Here is a 22,624-nt window from a genome sequence, read left to right as displayed (position 1 = left end):
GTTAAAAATGGGCAATTATACCATTTTTCAGATGTTCGAAAATCCTAGGACAGGCAGGCAAGCAAGAAATTTTACAACAAATGTTCCGAAAATTCTAGATCTCAAATCGTCTTCCGAACAGATATTTTCCGAAAATTGACGTTGGGTGCCCCTGATTTTTGGCCGCCATCTTGGTGCACAACCGTGCATCAATTAACCGTGCATCAATTAATTGATGCACGGTTGTGCACCAAGATGGCGGCCAGAAATTAACAGCAAACGGCTCCATACATGATACAAACCTCTATAAAGTTGCCTGAAACGCTACGACAAATAACTGACAAACGATGTACCGCACAGACCTGAGAAGTTATAAGAACAAGGTCACTATGTATACTCGTCATTCCATAATACTGCTCCTCTAATAGCTATCGATGAAACGAGTGTTATGAGTTGCGTGCCCGATCGATAACTCTGAGCGAGGAGGTATCCTGGTGAATATCGCATCGCATCTGCCTCTTATCTCAAGTTGGTGAAGTGCAGCATCTATCAACGGTGTGAACATTTTGTGAAACGCCTTTCCGGTTGCGAAACAGGAGTGCGTGACATCACGGTGAACGAGAAACAGATTACTGTAGCTTTATTCGACTCAAAGTTTGCCCCTCGTAACACGAAAACACCATCTTAGAAAGAGACGTTTTTGCGATCTTGAATCTTCAGCTCGACAACAAGTTTACTTTACGTGATCAATCCGGAAGTGATTCACCACGATCGACCGGAAACGGAGGTAGCAGAAAAACACGCTGAAAGGAATTTAATTCTCCAGCATCATCAGCCTGGAATGCTCATTTTCGCCGAAGAGCACTGAAAGGAAGTTGATCTACCAGCATTTTCCAGTTTCAACATCGAGTAATTCGCAGAGGTAGAGGAGGATCCTGCTTGCATCAATTTGCAGTTAAATAAGAGGTAATTTTTTCGCAGTTAGAAATCCAGAATACCTGTTTGCTTTATATTTGCACGTCCCTTTCTCGTTGGGTAATCTTAAAACAGCTTTAAGAGCAAGAATTGGTCGAAAGTTGATTGTTCAGAGCAGAACTCAACTCATTTGTAACCAGATGTAGAGGTCGTTATTAAGAGACAACACACCAGATTTTTGATAGATACTCATCAAGGCAGCTTGGCGAATGGTGTTACTTGAAGCTAGCAATTGCAATTTTAGTCACAGAGCAATCTTGGATCTCATAACATCGTCTTTTATCATTTTTCACACCAAGCAACCAAATTCCAAATTTCTCAGCTCATTGCGAAATCATGATGACCCTTCAACATTCGAGTTTCAATAGCGTCGAAGACCGGGATTATTACTTAGAGCTATTATATAAAATAAAGCAGTGACGTGAGTAAGTGTCAGGGTATTCAGCAGTTAAGCTGGGTTAGGATTAGTTCCTTTTTTCCCCTTTCTATTCCGTATGTGGACTGAAAAGGTTGCAACTGCATATTTGCCTGATCCATCAGCTAGCTCCGACGGCGATTAAGTCATAGACGAGAAGAGTTGAAAGGAAAGTTCAGTTTAAGTTTTTATCGCGTTCACATTTTAAGATTGAAGCTTGGTCGTCTTTATTAAAGGCCCACAGACGGATTTTTCGCGCGTTGCTAAGGAAGTGAAATGTTACTTCCGGTAACTGACGTCATCATACCATGAGCTGACAAGAAAACTCATCGAACAAACTGTTGTTTCCATCAAAGGTTTTCCCTCGCCCTTGCTCGCTCTCGTTCTCAGATCAACTGCGCATGCGTAGACCCCCTGACTTCCGGTTTGAGAAAAAAGCTAAATTTCCGGCGGTTTTAAATTGAATTAAATTTTTTTTACATGGCACGTTTCATCCCCAAATACAGAATATAGCTAAGCATTGATTTTTTAAAATCATCTTTTTTGAAAAAGTTATGGATATTTCAGTATCGTTTATGTTTTTCAAAAGAACATTTTTTAAAATAAAAAGAAATCCATGCTTGGCTGGATGCAAAAACGAATACAAATAATCAAACCAACGATTAAATACCCAAATTGCGTAGCACGGGGACAAATTTAGAGTTTTCTTTTCATTGGTCACGCAACCATGGGCGTGGTATGATGACGTCATATTTAGGGTCATTGGCATACAAAAGTTGGAAACTGACCAAAATACTGCCAAATTCTCTCAAATTGCTTAACCATTACATCCTTAGCAACGCACCCCAAAAAATACGTCAGTGGGCCCTTAACTTTATCGGATCAACTCGTTTGATAAAAAGCACATTTTTCGTGTTTCTCTCCCCTCTAGACACAACATCACAGTTCTTTAGAAACTAGCGCCATCATTCGACTATTAACAAAGTCTATAAAGGGGATTAGGCCCTGTTTATGGGTCGCAATACAGACAAATATAATTGACCCGAATTTGACTCTTGCTTGTCGATTTTAGACGTCGCACTTCAGACGCATGGAATTAAATTTCATGTTATATAAATTATAATGAACCTTAACTTGAGCCCACAGTCGAATTTGTGGAGTGGTTTCAATACCATGCATTTCTGGTTTAAAATTACTTCGTGGCCGCTTCCTTTGTCCCTAATGTTCTGCAGGCATGTGTTTTGCAATTTGGCAATTTCAGTGCCACTCCCGAAAAACAACGACGCAAAACACCCCGATGGGGAAAGTTCAATTAATTAACAATTAGAGCCGTAGCCCGCAAGGGGCGAAGCCGATTGGGCTATTGACCCGTGGCCCTTGAGGGCGAAGGGTCTAATTGTTTTAGTATCACCCAACTAGTCGGACAGAAAGGCAATAAGAAAGTTAGCAAATGCAAGTTAAAGAAATATTCATTTGGGAATAAAACGAAAGAAAGCGTCACTCTTTTGGCTACTCGAGGACTATTACTGATAGTCCTCTAGTAGCGTAGCCAATCAAAATGCAGGATCTGCATTAGTCCACTAGTTTGGTGATACTAATAGAGGATATCACTCGGCCGCGCGAAGATAAGAATTTTATTTCGAATGGTATAAACAATATTTTACTCACTCGCTGCGCTCGTTTGTAAAATATTGTTTTTAACACGAGAAAATAAAATTCATATCCCTCAAGCCACTGTGTAATTTCCTTTTAATTATATAGACAAGAGTGTTTTACTCACAATATTTCTTTCTAACACCGAGCACAAACTTTATCGCAAATCCTTGCTGCTCAGCGGCAGGAATTTCTCCAATTTTCGCATTTCTTCTTCACTTGCAAGGAACTCCTTGAAAATTCTTAAGTTGTATGAATTTTTATTCTTCGTGTTAGCATTTTCTTGTTTCTCAGAGAAGGATTTCACGTCAGCTTCAGAGAACTTTACGGAACTATCGCTCGCCATGTTCCACTGACTGTTTGCAGAACAACCATGCAATGACGCCATAAATATCCTAACAAGTGAGGATATGGAAACTACGCCACTCGGGTCCCAAATGTAGTTTCGTCTGTATTTTATGAGTGGTGCATTTCAGTTCCAGTAAAACGCTCCTGTCTATATAATAAATAGAAGATATTAAACAGTGGCGAAAATGTATGAATTTTATGTTTGATAAGTGGCAAGAACACTGCGCTCACTAGTGAGAATTGCTCTTTCCAGGAGAACAGAAAATTCATTTATGCTTCATGCTTCATGCTGCATACAGTCTGACTGATATTTCGAGCATTTCAAAGCTCTTACACAAGTCGGCCACGCCTCTGCTGTTGCAGACCTTACTGATATTGTTGGCAAGGCATTGCTCTGGGCGAGCTCCGTTTGCTGGGACACAAATAATATCGCATTTGTTTGGGATATTTTGGCTAAGCCCTGATGGGCTAGGCCGTTTATTGGAAATCAGCATGGTAACCTAGGAAATACCCAAATATAGAAGACATGATCCCAGCAAAGGTGAGGGGGACACACGCCATCCACAACAAAGTTAAAATAGGGAGGGTGGGGAGGGAAAATTGATTTGACTCTGTTGAATCAGCCTCCGCCTAGCTTTGCACAAATCGTGACAACCTCGTTCCCAGGGTCTCTCGAGCGAGGAGAGACCCTTGTAGGGTCTGGTCACGTGCTTCCGTGACAATTGAAAACACTAGGGAGGGGTCCTCTCTAAACAAGGAATTTGTCGCGCTGAGCTTTGTCGAATTCAAAGCGAGGCTAATAGCTTCGCGCTGCGACTCCGCCATTACCCGTGATGTTTTACAGTAGCCTTCAGGCTGCAATTTCGCATAATATTTATTCTAACTTTAATCTAAAAGTTAAAAAATATAAAACGTCTTTGACTGAACCGCACAATCTACAGCAACTTATGACAGACGATGTATATGTTTTCTTCGGCGTTTGCAAACTATTATCGCCGGACATAGCCGCAGAAGAACCTATGTTCACATACCGCAGCACGTGATACTTGGTTTGTTTTGGTGACAACACATTCCGCACTCCCGTAGTCTCAGTATAGACAAAATTCATATTAAGCCGCCCCTCCCTTCATTGGATAAATTGTCATCTCCCAGATTCTGGGAGACACGTGACCAGACCCTACCAGGGTCTCTCCTCGCTCGCCTCAGGCGTTAAGATGAGAGACCCTAGGAACGAGGTTGAAATCGTGAATGATCTGGAGAAATCCCGGATGACAGAAATGACCCAACTCAGTGCAACATGGGAAATAACTAGTAAGCATGTCACACTCAGCATAAATTCATTTATTTCCTCTGGGCAATAAATTTCCTATCTTCGAGCTAATGTGTAATTTTCTTTTTATTATATGGACAATAAATAGTCATGGTAGAGTTTGAAAAGCAGGCTTTAATACAAATAGTGGGTATTAATACAAACAAAAAAGGCGGGAATCGTGACGTCATGGCTCAATATGACCACTCGTGTTACATACAAAAATTGCGCCACTCGCTTCTCGCAAGTATTGGTCGTATTGAGTGTTACCAAACGTTTTCGTCTGTTTTATTAATTAGCAGCGAAACACGTGCATTTTTTTTACATCACTGTCACGAGGGTTTGTAGCCATATTACCTTGTTTACGTCAACAGGAACAAGGTCCAGAGGTGAAACAAACGCAGCTATTGTAGGATGTATCGATTGCTTTTGTTTGCGCTGCTTCTCTCGTTAATGGCAGTGGAGCGAACACAGGGCTGGAGAAGACGCCGCAGACGAAGGTGCGCTAGAGTGGATTGTTCCGTGACCAAATGGTCCGAGTGGAGCTCTTGCTCACGATCTTGCGGATTTAGCGGGACTCAATCTCACTCGCGCACAGTGGCCCGCCTGCCGTCGTGTGGTGGGAACAGTTGTCCACCCCTCTTCGATTCTCAACCTTGTAACAGAAGAAATTGCCCAGGTAGGGATTACGTCATGTAAACTCAATTCAGTTTGTTGACGTTTATTCTTTTTTTGTTTCTCTTTAAGCTAAGACGCTTAAATTGCCTGATCATTTCGAAAACTTCGAAGAAGTTCTTTATCGAAAACTGTCGCCTTTCTGTGTTTCTCCTCATTGCCGCTTTTCACGGATGTAAAATAGAGATCTACGACGCGGTCTTTAAGCAGAACGCCACAAACAAGAATATCATTGGTTGAAAGAGGAAAAACTAATCGTGCTGCACTCATTTCACCACTTAGCTTTGCTGTACTCTGCACAAGGAACAAAGACTACGGTTGCCCGTAAGGGTCATGCTGGTGTTGTTATTTTCTGCAAGTCGAGAATTCCCTAACCCTGAGTCGAGATTTCGCATTTTAAAGCTAGATCTCGACTTAGTGTTGGGGTTAGGGTTATAAGTCGAGATCTCGCGTTAAGTCGAGATAGGAAATTATCGACTTGCAGAAAATAACAACACTAGCATCACCCTTACAGGCCCTCCGTAAAAGACAATTGTGAAATTATCAAGTTTGAGCCGGGTTTTAACGAAAACATGAGCGTAAAAATATAAACCTTTCATTTCATTTTCACACTGAAACCGCTCGTACTAATTTACTTTTAGGATACTTCGCCCACAATGTAGGAAGTGAACGAAGTGGAATAATTGCGAAAGACATGCCTTGCACGCGACGATTCAAAGTTATATTTTGAGGTGACGTTTTCGTTGACGTCCCCATCGTAGATCTTAAGGACGTTCGCGCCCAAAACGTTCCCACGTACAGATTTTTTTAAAACTTGCCACGCAGAAAGATAATGATCTAATTTTGATCTACTTTTGCCAAAAAGGCAAAAACTGGGGGGTCACCCTGTTTGTTTTCGAGATCATGAGGTGCACTTTTAGAAGCTTGCGTTATTTTAAGACGACCTTAGCTAAAAACTGAAAAAGCTACATTAGTGAAATTTAGATCAGGTAAACGTACTCAATTCAACAAAACTTATATAACTAAACAAACTTTTGTAGCTGATGTCTTTTTCTGAGGTGAAACAGACCTTGAAAAACGATACATATTAGTCTAAGAAAGAAAACTTCGGCCGCACGAGAGCATAAAAGGTGAAATATTTGTAACTTCTCACGTACATATTTTTTTGGTTTTTTGTTAAAATGGACAAAATTAGGAAAGGAAGTGATCTACGGAAAGAAAAATAGGGGTCACCGAGCATTCAAGAGAGTAAAATCGCTGCGAAGTTCTCAAAGCGATTGTCGATTTGCACTGTCACGCCATTGCGTGACATATCCGAGAAGGCCTGGGTCCACAGCTATCCCATGATGCCACATGCTTTCACGTTCCATTCTTGTGAATGCGTAGATTTTTTTCCGGTGGACACAGCAGAATATTTAATTAAGCGGCAATGGCGTCGAAAGTCGTTGTAACGCGAATGGCGTTTTAGGGGTTCTTTAAACAAAATATACCCTTGTGGAGCTCAAGAATGAACAGTGAATTGTATAAACAAGACAGGTGGTGAAAGATAAATATGTGGAATCTTAAAAGCGACGACTGAGTGACCTTTGTTTCTAAATTAGTATTTTACTAATTGCGATGTTATGTACACCACTGAAACCAAATAGCAAATTCTGTATGAGGGAATCGAACGCCTTGAGTGCCTTGAAGTCGCATCTCTCACATTTATTTCGTACTCAACACTGCACAGTCTTCAGGTAAAACATAATTGAAAGCGTGACAGTGAAGATTTATTTGAAAGAAAGCTTGTTCTCGTTAGGCAAGAAATTATTTTGAAGGAAAGCTTTTTGCTTCATTATTTAATTAAGGAAAAGATTCCTCAGAAAGGGGCTTGATCCTGAATTTATTTTGTTGCGTATAGTTGATTTGACACGAAGTGGGTTTCTTGTTTTTACGCACGCAATGAAATAGGAAGGGGTTTTTGCCTCTAATAGCAAATATGTTGTTTGTTTCAATAAAACCTTTCGCTGGAAAAGGTTTTTGTGATATTTTCGGCCTTTGTTGATTCATCGTGTTGTGTGATATTCGAGCTTATTAAGGGCGCGTTCGATTGACCTTATTCCGGAATAGGAATACATGGAATAGAAGTTAGAAATGCTTCGTTTTTGCGGGGATTCACATTAATATTGTCAAACCTCTACTAAAATGCTATTTTAAACATAGCTTTATTATTCTTGTTGCTGCAAAACGCCATACATAGTGTTTTAAATCATCACTCCACGTATTCTTATTCCGGAATAGGGTCAATCGAACGCGCCCTAAATTTGCATACGTGGGTTGAACTTGACACCCCACGAGCAGTTTTCCTAAAGATGAAAGAAAGTCGTGTTCTTTCTGGCAAATTATTAATAGCTACCTATACTTTTTAACGTCAGAAAAAGATCTGTTTTGTCACTGTGGTGTAAAACGAAGTTTTCTTTATGAAGCGAAAAATTCTTCTTTAAGTTCCTGGTTAATCCAATTTATTGCTACGACTTCCTAGTACGGAGATTGTTTACATCATGAACACGAAGATTTTTCAAGAATATTATTATACATGTATTGCTTTTATCTAACCCAAAACAATCAGATAGTAAAAAAAACCATCATATTTATTTACCTTTTCTTTCGCTTTTGTGTTTGTCAGCATTTTGATTTCATTTTGATTTGCGATAATTCAGGTTGCCGTGTTCGCAAGTGTGTTTTTGCATCTCATAGATGTTTAGGTTTTCAATTACAATCTCTGTTTTAATTAAAACAGACGAAGAAGGTTTCCTGACCCGATGGATGAAGTGTAAATATTCAGTCAAATATCAGAACAAAGTTAAAAAAAATGAAAGAAGGAAGTTTCTTGGCTAAAAAGTACATTGTTTTACTCTGAAAACGACGAACGATTAACATTCTTCCCTGTAGTTCATTCAATGTAAGCAAGAACGTCGACACAAGGTCTTAATCTTTCGCTGAGAATTGGAAATCAGAGTTTTATATGCAAACTATGTTATTTTTTTCTTCATCTGTCTTTTGGTTACCCTGAGTGTCAGAGAAATTTTTTCTAGGTCGTAGAAAACGCTCCGCGACTCCAGATCAACGGTCGACCGTTAACCGGTGCGTTCTCTCCAACCTTGAGAAAAATTCCTCTGGCACCCAGGTTATCTATTAGCTTGCCTTTTACTGTTAACTCCCGGCTTTTAAGGTACTTTTATGCCAAAAAAATGTTTCCTGCGATCAGATTAGAATGAAAAGAAGAGGAATTATGAAGCGACCTTCCTTAGTGTGTGAAATAAACGTTTGCTCAGTGCAATTGCAAGGCATGCATGATATGTAGGAAAACGTCTTCTGAGAACGGGACAGGACATCAGGGGCTGGTTTGGGGGGAGGGGACGTAGTCTCGACGCAATTTCTTCGGTCCCCCTCTTTCTCGAATATCTGGATTCGCCTCTGGGTCCTAATCAACGTGAGAACATGCGAGCCAAAGGGCCACTGCTGGCACGACGTCTGGGTGACCCCTCAAATGGTCTAAATAACCCCCCACTTTAAAAACAATTAACTGGAACGCTGCAGTTCAACACCACCCAACGCAGTCCCTCTATTTTTGTGTCACAAGTACAACAGGCAACCCAGTTTACACTCTTGGAGCGTCTAGTTTAAAATAAAAACGTTTTCCAATGTGTCTCTTCTTTGCTGAGATAGAACTTTAATTTTCTGGCTTGTGATCAACGTTAAGAAAATTAACCGTGTCCTTATTTTTTCTTACAATCTTCGAATAAACGCCACACTTTCCTGATTGGGTGAGGTGTTTATCGAGGGCGGCGAATAATCCTGTAAATACGAGTAATTAATTGCTATTCCCCAATTCACTGAGGTTCGGCTGGTGTTTTGTTTTTCAACACAGTGAATGGCGGTTGGTCAAACTGGGGTGCATGGAGATCTTGTAGCAAAAGCTGTGGAATGAGTTCCCAAAGCCGCTTCAGAAGCTGCACGAACCCATTGCCAAGGTATGGTGGGCGATCTTGCCAAGGGTCATCGAGGCAATCCAAATTGTGCAGCTACAAACCCTGTCCCGGTGAGTTTCACCATGTGGATTTCATTCCCATTTCTTTTTCCGTCTTTTACTGAATAAATCATTTTGCATTGCAACACAGTGAACGGTGGTTGGTCAAGTTGGGGTGGATGGGGTTCTTGTAGCAGAACATGTGGAACTGGTTCTCAAAACCGATACAGAAGCTGCAGCAAGCCACCTCCAAGAAATGGCGGAAGATCTTGCCCAGGGACATCACGCCAATCGAAGTCGTGCACCATTAAACTTTGTCCTGGTAAGAATGAGCTGCTAAAAAACAATTTACGCTCCTAATCTCTCCTTGAAATGTTATTCTTTTTTCCGGACAATTTCCGTGGCTATTTACTGTACAATTTGTTTTTTCACCGAAACGACCAGGTTTAATGCATGTGCAAATGGTAACTGAATTGTATTCTTCTCCCAAACTGATTGTAGTGAACGGTGGTTGGTCAAGTTGGGGTGGATGGGGTTCTTGTAGCAGAACATGTGGAACTGGTTCTCAAAACCGATACAGAAGCTGCAGTAAGCCACCTCCAAGAAATGGCGGAAGATCTTGCCCAGGGACATCACGCCAATCGAAGTCGTGCACCATCAAACCTTGTCCTGGTAAGAATGAGCTGCTAAAAACAATTTACGCTCCTAATCTCTCCTTGAAATGTTATTCTTTTTTCCGGACAATTTCCGTGGCTATTTACTGTACAATTTGTTTTTTCACCGAAACGACCAGGTTTAATGCATGTGCAATGGTAACTGAATTGTATTCTTCTCCCAAACTGATTGTAGTGAACGGTGGTTGGTCAAGTTGGGGTGGATGGGGTTCTTGTAGCAGAACATGTGGAACTGGTTCTCAAAACCGATACAGAAGATGCAGCAATCCACCTCCAAGAAATGGCGGAATATCTTGCCCAGGGACATCACGCCAATCGAAGTCGTGCACCATCAAACCTTGTCCTGGTAAGAATGAGCTGCTAAAAACAATTTACGCTCCTAATCTCTCCTTGAAATGTTATTCTTTTTTCCGGACAATTTCCGTGGCTATTTACTGTACAATTTGTTTTTTCACCGAAACGACCAGGTTTAATGCATGTGCAAATGGTAACTGAATTGTATTCTTCTCCCAAACTGATTGTAGTGAACGGTGGTTGGTCAAGTTGGGGTGGATGGGGTTCTTGTAGCAGAACATGTGGAACTGGTTCTCAAAACCGATATAGAAGCTGCAGCAATCCACCTCCAAGAAATGGCGGAATATCCTGCCCAGGGACATCGCGCCAATCGAAGTCATGCATTATCAAACCTTGTCCTGGTAAGAATGAGCTGCTAAAAACAATTTACGCTCCTAATCTCTCCTTAAAATGTGATTCTTTTTTCCGGACAATTTCCGTGGACATTTAACTGTACAATTTATTTTCCCACCGAAACGACCAGGTTTAATGCATGTGCAATGGTAACTGAATTGTATTCTTCTCCCAAACTGATTACAGTCAACGGTGGTTGGTCAAGTTGGGGAGGATGGGGTTCTTGCAGCAGAACATGTGGAACTGGTTCTAAAAACCGATATAGAAGCTGCAGCAATCCACCTCCAAGTAATGGCGGAATATCTTGCATTGGAACATCGCGCCAATCGACGTCGTGTACCATCAAACCTTGTCCTGGTACGAATGAGCTATTAAAAACAATTTACGCTCTTAATCTATCTCTCTCCTTCTCTCTCCTTGAAAAGCGGCCCTTTTTACCACACAATTTCAGTGGACATTTAACTGTATGATCTCCTTTCGATCGGGTTTCATGCACGATCAAATGGTAACTGAATTTTATTCTTCCAAACTGATTGTAGTGAACTAAACGGGTGGTTGGTCAAGTTGGGGTAGATGGGATTCTTGCAGCAGAACATGTGGAACTGGTTATCAAAACCGATACAGAAGCTGCAATAATCCACCTCCAAGTAATGGCGATAATTTACCAAAGTTAATTTACCAAAGTTAATTGACTTTTATTCTTTTATCATACTGATTTCAGTGAACGGTGGTTGGTCAAGTTGGAGCAAATGGAGTTCTTGCAGCATGCCGTGTGGCACTGGCTCCCAGGAACGTTCTAGAAGCTGCACGAAACCGCCACCGAGATATGGCGGAAAATCTTGCTTAGGAACAGCGCGTGTTAAGCGATCCTGCAATCACGTTCCCTGCCCTGGTAAGCTTAAATTTGAACGATTTTTCAATAAGCCATACTTAAGGATCCAAGAGTTGTAGGTTTTTCCTTTGGGAACGTTCCCATTTTCTAAGTTTTACTAGCTCTTACTAGCTTACTACTTTTACTAGTTTTACTAGCTCTTACTAAACTTTTCTAAGTTTTACTAGCTCTTTAGTTGTGCCTTTTTTTTCGTTTTTTCTTTTAATGCTTAAGATAGGCACTAGGATTTAGAAGAATAAATGTTTTGCTATAGTTGATAACTTTCAGGGCATTGTCCGCCATCACCTAATATTTTTGTCGTCATCAATATCGAAACACCGCTCTGAAGCCATTTGAAATTTATCCTCACAGGCAGAGTGTTGGAAGGTTATCCCTAAGCACTTCGATGAGATTCCCTAAACCGGGTTAAATACCATGGCCACCATTAGGATTAACATGAATCGTCTCAATTCGTATCGAGGAGTAATTAAGTCAAAATGGGACGTGCTCTTGCAGTAGACTTAAATCTAGGGTTAATCGTTTTTTATTGGTTGTGGTTTTCGTGTTTCATTGCAAATATAAGAACAACGGTTTCGATTGATTTGTTGGATCCTGCGTTTTCAACCGGCGTAAACTGAACCCGAACTGACACAGTTGAAAAAGCGCGCCTTTCGATTGATTCGGTTTTCGCGAGCTTTTTTAAGTAACGCGCGGACAATATTGGCTGTTAAAGCGCGAAAAATTGTGGTCTCTGGGAGTTGCATGTAGTACGTTTCAACTAGCCTAACATTTGTGTCTTCTACCGCAACGCGACAATGTTTCTTCGACTCTCACTTAATGCCTTACATAAGCGAACGATTATCTGTGCATTTTCCCTATTAAGCGGCCTTTCGCGTCGAGATGCTTTTAAGCGCACCGGTGGCTGAGTTGATGCTTTTGAGCGCACCGGTGGCTCAGTTGGTTGAGCACCGGGCTGTCACGCGGGAGGTCGTGAGTTCAACTCCGGCCGGACCAACACTCAGGGTCTTTAAATAACTGAGGAGAAACTGCTGCCTTTGTAATTACATCTGCAAATGGTTAGACTCTCTAGTCTTCTCGGATAAGGACGATAAGCCGGAGGTCGCGTCTCATAACCCTTCAATGTTCATAATCCTGTGGGACGTAAAAGAACCCACACACTTGTCGCAAAGAGTAGGGCATGTAGTTCCCGGTGTTGTGGTCTGTCTTCTGTGTGTATCATGGTTGGGAGGGTAAATGATCGGAGATATTAGCTACAGCAAGCTACTCTAAAATCCGAGGGTAAAGAAAGATATGATCATGATGATGAAAAGAGAATTTGGCTTCAAAAAGACTGCATTTAAAATTGCAAGCTAAGGAACCATTTTAAAAAGTCACCAGGCGTCAACTAAACTTTCAAGGCAACACCAAACCGTCGCAGTACTAGTTTTCTCGAGTAACTTTGACATAAACTGAACAGTAGTCAGTTTTTCGTGAGAACTAGTCATCTTAACAGTCATCACGCGGAAGTTTGTCAAGTGGACTTCCCCACATCTCTTTTGTCAAGAAGCGATTGACTTCGTTTTTGATATCCTGAGTGCTAATTTGACTTGAATATATTTGTGTTTTGGGTACTTCGCATATAACGTCATGCCCGTTATCATTGAGTACCATCTGTGTCTAGAAATGCCAAATTTTACCGAGCTTGGAAAAAAAAAACTGTCTTTCTCTCGATTTTCCCTTGATTCTTTATTTGCACACAAAAGATAACAAAGAAGACACTTAATCGCTTGAATAAACACACGATCACGGTAGCTCTAAGACAAAATATTCGTTGGATTCTCTGCACCATTTAACACATACATGTAATTTCAAGTATTGAAAGGGACAACTGTTGTACTGGAAGTTGCTAATAGCATGTAAAACTAACCTAGCAAAAAATGTTTAAGCGTATTAAAATCTCTGTGTATCTTAGAAAAGAATTTAAAGACGGTACGACTAGGATGTATCAGCAACCAGTCATTGACTGGCTATCCTTCTTGACTGCGATTTCGTCCTTTGATATTTTTACTCAGACACGCACAGTAGGTTAAAGTGACACATTTGGACATTCAATCACAAGCTATACTGTTAGACAACAGTCCGTACAAACACACATCCATATGCAAGACTGCAGGCGTTGGTTCACAGTTCCTTAGAGTTTACATCTGGTCAATTTCAATTAACTCACTTACCTTGAAATCTTTTAGTTGATGGTGAGTGGTCGAGTTGGAGCACGTGGACAACTTGCAGCAGATCATGTGAATCCGGGATACAAGTTCAAACGCGAACTTGTTCAAAGCCTTTGCCTCAATATGGTGGGAAGAAGTGTCCAGGAGCGGCAAACCAACAGCGCGAATGCAACACTCATTCATGCCCAGGTAAAAATAAAGGAAAGGACAATTCTACATAGTTGGCGCATCACAAGTAAAGATTTTCTAGCCACCTTTAGACTGGAGTTCGCTTACAAGCAAGGATGAAGGGGTTGGAGTTTGAACTCTGGTGAACATGAGCATTGGGTCTTGAGATGCATGCGTTCGCATGCACAGAACGTAAAACTTGTAATCATAGTCATACTATTCACAACAAGTGATTTAAAAGATGTCATTTTAGCAAAAAGGCAATTGTTCACGTTTTCCCAACAACAGGTGCTGTCATTGCAAGCATTGTAGGCATGGAAGTAAAATAACGCCAGCACCCAAATCGCCAATTCCACATCAGTTCATCGGTAAAACGTCTTAAGCCGCTATCGAGAGGAAAAAGCGTGGAATAGAGGCTCGAGAATAGGATTTTTTTTAGATGGAGAAACTAATGGACCCAAACCACCTCTACAAGTTAAAGAAAACAAATCAATCATCCAAGTTGTTACATAATTATCAACCTTATCCTATTCACAAGTCATATGCGCACCAGGCGCTCACCAAGGGGACCCTCTATCTCTACTAATTCCTTGAGTCAACCCTTTCCCGAGTAAATATATTTTTAGGAACAAACTTTTCCCACGAGAAGTATCATATTTTCCTTGACGCTGAGATGGCTTTGTTTTGATTGTCTTTTACAACAGTGGGCGTGTTGAGTCTCCCAAGGGAGGTGTTCTGTAAATAAATCTACTCGGGAAAAGGTTGACTTGAAGGCCAAGTATGGGAGAGAAAGGCTCCCCTTGATGAGTTTCTGACGCCCACAATGTGAGCTGAATACATATATATATATATATATATATATATATTGTCCTGCATTTTGGGAGCTATCATGTACGGAGTATACTCTTGAAATCAAGGACACCAAACGAAGAGACCTTGTACTCCTTCATCAGCAAAACCTCGTTCGGACTTTCTTTTAGCTGCCTGTTCTTTCGTGTATTTATTCCTTTATCAAGGTTATATCTTTTGCTTTCTTTTTTTAATTACATAATTACATCGTTTTTTCAGTCAACGGTGGTTGGTCTGCCTGGTTTGTGTCAAAACCTTGCAGTCTTTCCTGTGGCGGTGGAACAGAGATACTATCACGCACTTGCACCAATCCAGCGCCAAAACATGGCGGAGAATTTTGTCAAGGAGACACAAGAAAGGAACAAGTGTGCGCCAGCAATCCTTGTCCAGGTTGGGAAATATGCTCTCTCTTGCCTGGAAAAAAGAAAACAATGGCAATTTTAGAGCTTGGGAACATTCATTCAAACACCCATCCGTCTGTCCGTCTGCCAGTTTTTTGTTTTTTCATTCGTTTGTTGTTTTTGGGTCGCTTTGTTCATTCGGCACTGGCTCCCTCGTTGATTCAATCGTCCTTTTCATTCATTCTTTTTTTTCTTTTGTTTATTCACTCATTTGTTCATTCATTCATTCTGTTGTGTTTTTGGTTATTTTCTACAATCTCAATGTGGGTCTTGAATTGTTATATCTCAGTCAAGGGTGGTTGGTCCAGTTGGTCTGTACTGACTCCGTGTAGTGTTACGTGCGGCAACGGAACAGAGATACTGTCACGTACTTGCACTAATCCCGAGCCTAAACATGGCGGAGAATTTTGTCAAGGAGACACACAGAAGAGACAAGTGTGCACACAGGAGCCTTGTCCAGGTTAGTAAACTATGTTTTTGCCAGCGTGCGAGTTAAAACAGATGATTCATTCTCCTTTCCGCCGCTCATGTATCCATCCAGTGTTCTACTTCCCCCATTCACCCATTCATCCGGCAAATATCCACCCATTCACTTACCTGGACAATTTAAGAAATTGTCTTTTATAGACAAAAAATTCAGGTGGCTTCAACGAGACTCGAACCCATTAACTCTTCGATGCCGGTGCAAGGCTCTGCAACCTGCGTTGCGAAGCCACTCTTTTGGGAGCAAGTCAATTTGTTGGGTTAGTCAAATTACTTATACACGCTCCCACAATAGGTAAACTTCATTTCGTTTCTGTCCCTTTGTTATAAACCCTAGTGGACGGAGGCTGGTCCAGTTGGGACATTTGGTCACCTTGCACCAAAACCTGTGAATTCGGGACGCAAATTCGAACACGAAATTGCACCCAGCCGCGGGCTCAGTATGGCGGAAAAACGTGTCCAGGAGCAGCAGTGGAAGAGCGAGTGTGCAACACTCATTTATGTCCAGGTCAGCCATGCGTTAATCAATATATGATTCATTTCGTATACCATCTCGTCTATTACGCTAAATTCTGTTCGGAAACGAGAGATCAAAGCCGTTGTGTTAGCTAACTCTAGGGATAAAGGCATTTCCGTCTTATATTTCGATGATGATTATGATCTCTGTTGTTGTTTTAGCTATTATTAGTATTTTGGAGGTGTTTTATATGAGATATCAACTTTAACTCCACCCCGCCTTGAAAAAAGAGACGACAGGGGAAAAATATTGTTTCCTAAAATCCTATCTGCAGCGCCCAAACGGGAAAACATTTTCTGAGGAAGTGAAATGTTTACTTCTGGGAAAGAATTGTAGCAAATTCGGAAGCAGATTTGTCCTCAAATTTGTAAGCAAATTAAGTTGTGCTTCGATTCCGAATGCTGCCCTGGCATGAAAAGGGGCAAGCGTTGCGGGAAACAATGTTCCGCAACAACCTTTCGAATTCTTGGTTTCGGTAGCCTTAAGTTCACGACTATGGCTGGAAACGACAATTCTATAAAGCAAGACCGCTTTCTACTTGTTGTTCTAGCGTCACAGTGCATGATGGCCTCTCGCAGAGGTCACCTTTCTCTAAAAAAACGACTAATGGTAACCAATGTAAAAAAAGTGATTATGTTTATTTTTAAAGTCCGCAAGGCAGTGAGATTTCGCTCTTTAAACAACTAACAATTTTCATTACATCTCGAAGTGGATGGTGGCTGGTCTGACTGGAGCAGCTGGACGGATTGTAGCGTGACATGCGGAAACGGTACAATGTCACGTGCAAGGAATTGTGACAACCCAGCACCAATCGCCGGCGGAAGACATTGCAAGGGACTTTCCGAAGATGTCAAATCATGTAACGCTTCTAACATATGTTATGGTGAGTGTTAAGCTACAAGAGTGTTTCTTTCAGCTAGGTTGCAAAAGAAACGAGAGGGTGCTTGTAAAATACGGTTAAGGCCGGGAGAATTGAAGTAGCCACCCAACTATTTCTATCGATCATCTCTGTTATTAAACTGTAATAACTCACTCGCTTTCAAGTATTTTACACGCTGTCCATAATAACTGTTTTAAACTAGTTTGCAAGCTAAATTTTCGGACATGATTTATGTACCCTTAGAGATACAAAGCAAGAAACGGAGAAACCATATTTGAAGTGGAGGTTGTCTGGTATTCATGATCATCTATGGGTTGAGCTTCCTTTTCTGGTTTTGGTCTCAACAAAGTAGAAAGATATCTTCAGCATTCCGACGCTTTTTCACTTTTCCTTTCCTTTGTTGTAAATTTTGCTTGACAATGGCTTCTTGGGGATGATAAAACGAGCGTTTGCAGGTTCGAAAAGTTTTCGCGGAAAACAAAATCTTTCCTTGTGCAAACGCAGGCGGTAAACAACATGACCCCGGCAGCATAATCTCATTTATTGATTGTCTATTCTGAGCGCAAAAGATATTTCAAAATAGTTCACCTTTGAACAGCCAGGTAGCTGATAAAACATTTTTACGGCCCTTAAAAAACGAGCCCCTTCCCTTATCACGAACATTGAAAGAGGGGTAAGGTGCGGGACGAATATTAGGAGAGGAAAATGGGAAATTCCCGCGTTGGAAGAAAACGTCCCTTCTCGGGGAATTTCTCGATTAGTTTTTTCACTGACTGTAGTTTCTAGCGCCCTACAATCACTTTATAATCAGTATCTTTACCGCAATTTTGGACAAGAAGAGAAAACACCTAAAATAGAAATCGACGGATGGCAAACAAAGCTTGAGCGAGTAGAACCGATCTTGATGAACGTCCATAGACAGGAAGCTATAATTACTAGAATGAGTGGAAGCATTTGGTTTAAGCAGGGAACTTAATTGTTAATATGATGCAAGAACGTGATGTCCACCTTCTTTGTAGATACAGACCAAAAATGTTCGTCGACGATCTGAGATTGTTAAGAAAAACCTATGAATGTAAATACTCTTTTCAAATAAAGAGCTTTCATTTCCTTGCAGAATACTTCCTGAATATATTCGATCATAGAAAAAACCTTTTTCGACGTATAACTATTCCAATTTAAAACAACCTTGAGTTCTTTTAAATGTAATCAGTGTTCTCCGTTCCAGGCCAAGGGTTGTAAAGTACATATGACCGCGTTCCTTTAACTTTTTAAAAGAAAACTGTCTCAGTGGATGAAAACTGGAATGACAGAATAAAATAGAACTTAATCTCACACTCGTAACATGCTGGGAAAACGATGACGTCAGAGAGGTTTCAGCAGGATGATTTATGCATATTGACCTTTTCGTTTCTGAGGGATTTCCCATTGACAGGAGCCCATGAGTAGGAGCCTCCATGTGCACTATATCCTTGAGTCAAACTTTGCCCGTATCTTTCTATTTTTAGAACCAACCCTTCAGCAGGAGACTGACATTTACATTAATTTACATCAATTCACACAATTTGCGTACATTGTTTTTGCTATTTTTGTCTTCGTTAGACAATGACTTTATTCTGATTGGCTATTTTAAACAGCGCGTGCAATGCCGAACAACTCGTGGCGTTCTAAAAATAGAAAGATACGGACAAAGGTTGACTCATAGGGCTTGTATGGGGGAGGCAAGCTCCTACTGATGGGCTCCTGCTATCGAGTCTTAAAATCGTCCGTCTGGCGTTGGACAGAGTAAATCTGTCAGTGCCACTCTCAGGAGGTAATGGGCTAAGTCTTTGGCTTTTTTGTTTTGACATCGTGTGTCAAAGCCGAAATAAATCTGACCATTTTTTCAAGTTTCACTCTATTCCCATGCTCTCTATCCTTAGCTATATCCGACCAAAAAATTGCCGAATTACACTAAATATGGTTATTGAAATAAGTCGCCATCAATGGAAGGTCTTATTTCCTTTACTGAATCGAAGTAAGGCTAAAATGGGGTGACACTGTAACTCATTGATCAGAGATATTGACGTATTTTCAATCTATTTTGGCAGATAACGTTGGTTGCTATGGTAGGTTTCCTCGGTCCAGTCTGCTTCGCGGTTTCCGTGACGAAATCGAGTGGTTTAAGCCGCCACTTAAGAAACAGATGGACAAAGTGGTTGCAAAGTGTTCACGCGTAGCCATGAAAGAGAGACTAACATTCTTCGCTGTAGAAGACTATGGAAACTGTTACGGAACGCAAGAATTTTTGGCTGGGAGTGAACCCAAGTCAACCAGGTGCAATTTCGGAGTCGGTTTGGAGAATTTTTTCTACGTATACAAAGTTTTCTTGTGATTTCTAAAGGAAAGACCCTAAGTATGAAGCTTTTTAAGATCCCAACTTTGCCATAGTGGTGTCGTCGTTTTTTTTAAACTCTTTCTATCAACAGGTATTGGGAGACAAACGATTTCTTTTACTAAGAAATAAGTTAAAAGTTTCCGCAGACCTCCTCTTTTATGTAGTTTTTTTGCCGCAACTTGCTGTTTTGCCTGTTCCAGGTTCTCGGAGGGTCGGGACGAGCAAAATTGTGGCCCCACCCACCCACCCACCCACCCACTGAGAGCCTGGAACAGGCTCCTTGCTTGCAGGATAGTGAGAAGCACGTTCTGTGTGATGTCACAGGTGTCCCTTCACTCTTCTTGCTAACCATTTTTCTCATTCGACGCCAGAAATTGTCTCTCTTACTTTCTAATGAAGAAACCTTCCAATGAAGAAACCATAAGTAGTTAAGAAAATAATGTCCATCCCAATGCTGTTTGTTGAATTAGATAGTTGGCATTTAGATATTAATTAAAGAACCACTCCTTCCAGTTGATGTTTATAAAAGTTGACCTTGCATCTAATAGGCCATTTCCGAGTTCATATCTGCCTCCTCTTCAAAGCGAGTCTAAGTGTGAAGTTATTCTTATGAAAAGTTGTTTTCAATCATATGTAAAGTAGAACTAATAACCATCACAAAAACTTCGCACTTAAACTCGCTTTCAAATGGCGGCGGACATGAACACGGAAATGGCATATTAGCTTCAATTTTAGACGGAAGAGTTTGGATACGTCAGAATTGTAGAAAAACGAGGCCTGTGTTGCGGTTTTCATTGCCAGAGCCAAACTCAAGTATTTTAGTTGGTTAAATGAACCTTCCACCAAAAGCAAACATATGTTTACCACTTTCGCATTAAAATTTTCGCTTTTTATGTGACGCACAAGTTTGGAAAAGTTAGCAAAAAAGCTGTCGTTTGGAGCATGGCCAGCCATCGTTCTATGAGTTGCATTAATTTATTCCTTGTTTGAGGCAATGAAAAAAGCAACAACTGCCTTGCCATGCAATATTTCTTTTAATACACGAATGGGAGACAGTTTGCAAGATACAGTAATGGCAATAACCGATAAATTCATGTCTCTCACGAGCTCGGTTGCAGGTCAAATGACAACTAACTTCGCTAGCTTTACGTACCTTATGCGGTAGATACGAAAAATATGTCGCGGAAAAAAATGTAAAATATGTTTGTTAAAGGCGAGTTAAGATTTATGGTCAACGTCGCAACTAAAAATATGACTTTCGTTGCGCTTAAAAAAACCAACCAACAAGACACTGGTCAATCTTGATCTCCTTATATTCAGCGGAGTGTTCCTTGAAAGTCAATGAGATTTTAAAGGTTGGACTTGGAAAGAGTCTTCCCATTAAAGATTAAAGGTATTTGAAACAACAAAATACGCTGAAAAGTTGGGGAGCTTTCGGGGTGTTTCTCGGGTACCAAACTTTCAGGAATGATTCATGAAGGACGGTGCCTACTATTGTTATTGCGCATACTTTCTGCGCATCTCGAGATACTCCGGTTTCCTATGGGTTGTGCTCAGTAACACAGGGATATTTTTGCGCGGTTTAAAACTATACGGAGAAAACTGACCTTAGCAAGCGTTCTTGGTATTCCTTTTGTAAGTCTCATCCCGAAACCCTCAGCCACTTCTTTTTCGACTGTTTATACTCGCACACTTTTTGGAAAGAGTTTGAATTTTATTTTCATTCTATCTCAAAAGAACATGTTTCCCTTACTTTAAAAGATGTCATAATAGGAATTGTACGTTCAAAGCGCCCCTTGCTAAACTATTTGTTACTGATAGCAAAGTTATACCTGTGGGACTGCAGAAGGACAAGCATGTTACCAGAAATAATTGGCCTAAAGCATAAGATTAAAAATAAGTTTGAAACTGAAAAATACGTTAATATTAAAATAATACCTTAGATAAATTTAAACATAAATGGACAATTAGCTGTAATTTGTTGCTTAATATATAATATTTCTTTCTTGTAGGAATCATATTGTGTCATGGTTTAGGAAGTCATTGTAATTTGATTGGTAGGATTGTAATGTGATTAGGTATTGTGTAAGTAAAAGAAAAAGGAAAAGGAAACACTATATAATTAATTAAGGTATGTATTGTGTTTGTTATTAGTAACTTGATCGTTTATGTATTGTCTATTACAAATTAAAAAAAAAAAAGGCGTTCTTGGTATTCAAAAAGAAAATTGGAGGTAACCATGCATTCTTCTGAGAGAATTTGGCTTCAATTTGGAAAAGAACGCCATACATTACTTTGCATCTTAAAGCTTTTTACAAATATTGTTGATCGATTGTCTTTGAAAAATACGTGGTTGCCCACAATTTTCTTTTTGGATTTTAATAACAGTTGTTAAGATCTGCTTTTTGCGCATGTCCATACACGGCACCTTAACTCTGTACCGCTTTGGAACGGGGCAGCTTCAGTCAGCAAAATATGAACCAAGGCGGTGTCAGACTCGGAAGACCATAACCATGTGCCTACAACTCAAATATTAGGTGTAGTAACGGCATCTTCACTGATCAAGCTATTTTTGGACGCGTTCTCAAATAAGATTGGGCTTGCACGAGTGGCATTCTCAATCCCTCAAGTAAACATTTCTCATGCAAGACTTGTGATTAGCTGGAAAGGTCTGGTTTCGTGACAAAATCGATTTAAAAATAACTCGGTCTGTAAACTCCGTGCCACAAATGAAGTGAAGTTGTAAGGTCCTAGTCATGGGCTCCTGGCGATGAAGATAGTTATTTCCGCACCTTTCGCAAACCCCCCTATGAATTTTTTGTATTTCGTTTTTTGTACATATTAACCTTTCAAAATACATGGCGATCACCTTTTGTAGAAAAAGAAAAAGATTTTATTTTAAAGGGAAAAAGCATTGTTATTAGAGAGGTTAAGCATGACGTTTACACCAAACGGCAAACGTCGTGAGTGAAATTAGGGTTTTGCCAAGAATGTAAGAACCCTGCTTGATATTAGCTCATATCTGTCCTGATAGCTCCAGATATCAAGCAACTTCTCAAAGGAACGAAACAAGTTAAAATGAAAGAATTTTCACGCTTTTATGAAAAGCAGGAGCCTGCCGTTTCC

At 40.5% G+C, this 22,624-nt stretch overlaps 1 protein-coding gene across 1 annotated transcript; it reads left to right on the top strand.

The window, feature by feature from the left end:
* Positions 1–347: 347 nt before the first annotated feature.
* Positions 348–20,909, top strand: LOC138037729 (A disintegrin and metalloproteinase with thrombospondin motifs adt-1-like). The gene is made up of 15 exons (XM_068883637.1): positions 348–945; positions 5,054–5,358; positions 9,265–9,435; positions 9,515–9,685; positions 9,865–10,035; positions 10,213–10,383; positions 10,562–10,732; positions 10,911–11,081; positions 11,446–11,616; positions 13,842–14,012; positions 15,060–15,230; positions 15,531–15,701; positions 16,062–16,232; positions 16,951–17,124; positions 19,212–20,909. The coding sequence occupies exons 2-15, from the start codon at positions 5,094–5,096 to the stop codon at positions 19,493–19,495; spliced, it is 2,604 nt and encodes an 867-aa protein (XP_068739738.1). The 5' UTR covers positions 348–945; positions 5,054–5,093; the 3' UTR covers positions 19,496–20,909.
* Positions 20,910–22,624: the final 1,715 nt, after the last annotated feature.

Source organism: Montipora capricornis, chromosome 2 (assembly GCF_036669925.1).
Source record: "Montipora capricornis isolate CH-2021 chromosome 2, ASM3666992v2, whole genome shotgun sequence".
NCBI lineage: Eukaryota > Metazoa > Cnidaria > Anthozoa > Scleractinia > Acroporidae > Montipora > Montipora capricornis.
This window is presented reverse-complemented; position numbering and strand designations above follow the sequence as displayed.

Coding starts and splice junctions, on each gene's coding strand:
- LOC138037729 (XM_068883637.1), top strand. CDS start 5,094: ATGTATCGATTGCTTTTGTTTGCGCTGCTTCTCTCGTTAATGGCAGTG. Junction 5,359..9,264: donor TAACAGAAGAAATTGCCCAG/GTAGGGATTACG, acceptor TTTTCAACACAG/TGAATGGCGGTTGGTCAAAC. Junction 16,233..16,950: donor CAACACTCATTTATGTCCAG/GTCAGCCATGCG, acceptor TACATCTCGAAG/TGGATGGTGGCTGGTCTGAC.